At 47.6% G+C, this 3,999-nt stretch overlaps 1 protein-coding gene across 1 annotated transcript; it reads right to left on the bottom strand.

The window, feature by feature from the left end:
* Positions 1-1,325, bottom strand: LOC108022276 (uncharacterized). The gene has a single exon (XM_017091134.3). The coding sequence runs from the start codon at positions 1,185-1,187 to the stop codon at positions 126-128; it is 1,062 nt and encodes a 353-aa protein (XP_016946623.1). The 5' UTR covers positions 1,188-1,325; the 3' UTR covers positions 1-125.
* Positions 1,326-3,999: the final 2,674 nt, after the last annotated feature.

Below are 3,999 nucleotides of genomic sequence, written 5' to 3'. Positions count from 1 at the left end.
GAAGATGCATATATTTATTGTTAGCTGTTAAATTTGCTGAATAAAAGTTATCGGTCGTTACTATATCCACTGCACTAAAAGGTCGAATTTCCAGAGGAATACTAATCACTGATCACACTACAACACTAAGGCTGGGACTGGTGGTGCTGGTGTCTTCGGTTCTGCGGATCGTAGTTGAGCACGTCGAAGGTCAGGATCTTGTAGAAGGACACCGACCAGCCCACATCATCCATGCGGGGCACGATCCTGCCCGTCACCGGAAGACCCGCTGCTGTACTTGGATTCTGGGAGGATCTCATGGGATCTATGGCGGCTTGTATGAAGGGGGTTTGGAGGGGCCTGTCACTGGCCGCTGGCGAAGGACTTGTAGGAGCGTTGAACCGCGAGTGGAAGGGAATATTCTGGGCTGGAGCATTGCCAACTCTCCTCGCATCAGCTGTGTAATCCCTGCGAAAGCGGATGAAGATTTCGGCGAAGACTATGCGATGGGGTACTGCGACCACCTCCGGCGGGGTCTTGAGCTCGTTGTCCATGCGGCGAATGATCTCGCTGACCTCCACCACCTCGGAGGCCGTGTCGAAGTCCTTGGTGTTCCGCAGACCCACGAAGAGCATGTCTATGAAGGCGTACTTCCTGCCGAAGTTCTGCCGCGTGGCCACCTTCATGGGAATCGCCCGGCGCAGGTGTTCCCTCTCGAACCTGACCAACTGCAGGCGGGTGTCGTTCCTCGAGAGCAGCATGTCCCGGGTGATCTGCTGGAATCCCACCGGCGTGGTGTACTCGCTGATCCTCTCGGCACTCTGCTGCCGAATGATGTCCGTCATCACGATGGCCGCCTGCTTGGCGCCCTCCAAGAAGTCCGGCTCGCTGAAGTCCCGGTCCCAGAGCCACTTCAGCTTCCACAGATTGAACTTGGTCACCAGGTACTTCCAGGGGTTGTGCAGGTAGACCAGCTTGGGGATGGTCTTCCTCCGCTGATCGTGGGCCGCGCTCTGGCGATCCCAGTCGTGAAGGTCACGCCGGAAGGGCTGAGGATCCCCGGGAAAGTCCCCACATCCCGATTTCCGCCGGGTTCCGCACAGATTTCGGGAATGGGAGGTGGGATGAGGATGCGTGCCATGCGACGGATGTTGGTTGCCGAACAAGTGGGTCAGTGTGACATATTTACGTAGAATTTTTGATAGCATCGCGACTCCTAGAAAGAGGCACTTTGCATCTTTGGCCCAACTTCGTCGTCGTCTGTGCCCTGGAGAGAATAGTTGTGTTTGTTGTGTCACTCCTAATTTTGAGCAAGTCAGACACAAACAACTGACAGCAATGGCATTTAAAACAAACTAAATGCGAAAACTTAGGAGGTTGTGTGGCTGGCGATTTGTTATTATTATTTTCTCTTTTCGTAAGAAACACATATCTATTTAATACTTTAAATAATTTAAACTTAAATACCTTTCCCAAACAAGTTCCCATTCGGCTCGGCCTGAAATCCCTTCCCAACCGAACCGTCCCACGCATCTCTTGGATCCCAGGTAGCGCCCGGGCCCAATGACATGCCAAGATCGTAAAGCATTATTCCGCCGATACATAAATTATACTCCGACGTGCGTGAGTGAGCTGGGGTCGTGTGGGCTTCTGCTCTTCGCTTTTCCTCCGGCGACAAGTGGCCCTTGGTCAGGGATTTCGATGGTTGAAACCGAGGGAATGGGGAGACCGTTGAGCCGCTGAGGTCTCACGCAAATGACATAAAAATTAACAATGAAAATGGAGAAGAAATGAAAAGCTTTCAATGCAATTGTTACGCTCTGCTGGAGGATGCGTATTTAAATGGCGCGGCGAATTTAATTATGTGTAAACTGATTTAATGGAAAATTAAACAGTAGTTAAATCACATGAGGTCGCTGCTGCACGGCCAAGAAGAAATGTTGGTAGTATGTTGCGATACAGTGAAATAAACAGTGAATATTAAAGGAGGTGAAATAATATTTAATATTACCTAAGTTAAGTACTTTTTAAAAAGCTAAACTGGTAATCCAATCAGTTGGCATCCATTTAGCTTTATCAGTTCACTTAAGCCGAACATTTTATTGCTGGTCAATGGCTTCTGGTATGCCTTTCGCATAGGAAAAGAAGCCCAGCAGACTTGAATGCATACCAAGTAACCCACCTTGAGCCCCGAACTCCCCAGCCATTCTAACGTTTTCAGTTTATCAATTCGATATCCCAAGCTTCGACGGAGGGGCCGAGATACTCCTCTGAAGTTGACACAATATGCGTGGTCGTCATCGTCATCGGGCATCGTCATAGTCAATCGTCGTATGACACGGCAAGAAAAGCTTCCCAGGTGGAAAGAGAGGGTTGTGCAGAGGAAGAAAGAGAGCGAAATATGGGGAACGAGTGAGATAAGTATCTTTCATGGACCGCCGCGCTGCAACTGCAGCAGCAACAAAAGATAACGAAAGAAAGATACAATGGGGGGAAATTCAAATTCAAACGAAAATAAGTAATTCATTTCGCTGCGGTTTCCCGACTCCGCCGTCGTTTATCTTGCTGCTCATTAAATCATTCAGCTGTCAATCAATTTCGATGCGGTTGTCTTGGCTCTGAAAACGAATTCCAGCCTTCGTTTTCCCCGCATTTCTGCATTTCTGAGGTGGTCAGCCGACCGCAGACTCGTGGATAATTACACAGCCATCTGTAATGAGCTCGAGAACGGCGAGTTCTTTGTGGGCCCATTAGAAGTTGTACAATTCAATCCATGATTGATTGGTTGGATTACTTGCGCGCACTGTCGCAGAGCTCTGAGCTCCTGAATATGCATTTATCCCCCAGATACTCGCACATTCCGCGTGCGACGATCGACGTAAATATACCCCCATGTATCGTTAGCATAAGCGCAAGTATCTCGTGGATTTCCATATCTTTCGGTTCGGTTCGCCTGTCGTCGTACCTGTCAGTCCATTCAGGTTAAATCAATCATACACAAAGACTTCGGAACGGAGACCTGTCAACACGGTTCATTGTTCGCCCCAGAGCGGCATTTAATGAAAAAGACCGAGCCCGATCTCAAACTCAAACTGAAACTGGAACTCAAACGATGGAGCCCCCCGTCCCGCATCAGAGCGCACTACTTATGCGCTATGCCATCCCATCGGTTCCCATTTTATCCATTCCACAGTTTGTAAATTTATGCGCGTATCTCACAGATAGTTCGTGCAGTTATTTGCATTTTTCTCTGCGCCGTGTGCCCGGGCCGCAACTATGGGCACATATTCCTCATGCGGGTGGTCATTTAGCATATTTTGATATTGAGATTTATTGACACGATTGGAACGTGGCTGCAGCTTTGTCGGCACCAAAGCGGAAATGTTTCCGCCCGCGCCGCCTCGATTATGTCAAAGCGCGGTCCCTACTCCAAATTAATTGAGTTTCAGCCCGAAAATCGTATCGAATTTCACACTGGGCGCCCGTTTAGGCAACTTGACCACAGAGGAACACATCCAAAAGAACAGCAGAAATCACAGCCAAGAGCGTGCCACTGGAACAATGCCAAGTCCCGATGGATTGGACTAAGTGGAGAGTTGAGTGGGAAGCACTCAGAAAAACACTGTTTAGCATTCTCAACTTCAAGGATTTGTTCGGAAACATTCAGTGTCTCAATATAAGGTTAGTGCTTGTGGACAATCATTGTTGTCAATAAATGATCACTCTTAAAATGAGCACCACTTTGAGAAAACATACTTAGGAAGCTTGAAAAACCAATTGTAAAGCTTAAAGATATTGTATCTTGATATTGTATTTTTTGGTAATAGTATGGTTTCTTTGTAGTTACTTTTTAAATACCATTCTCAAGTGCTTACCTTTTTTTTTATGTACGACTATTATTGCTAGCTTTTATACTTCTCGCGGGATATTATCCACCTTTTTTGTTTACTAGTTCGGCATCTTTTTTCTCTCTGCAGGAATAGAAATCCATACGCTTCGAAACCTTGCAAAGTGCGCGGA

The sequence above is a fragment of the Drosophila biarmipes genome, chromosome 2R (genome assembly GCF_025231255.1).
Source record: "Drosophila biarmipes strain raj3 chromosome 2R, RU_DBia_V1.1, whole genome shotgun sequence".
In the NCBI taxonomy this organism is placed as follows: Eukaryota; Metazoa; Arthropoda; class Insecta; order Diptera; family Drosophilidae; genus Drosophila; species Drosophila biarmipes.
The sequence above is the reverse complement of the archived record's forward strand: the minus strand, read 5'-3'. Positions and strand labels throughout refer to the sequence as shown.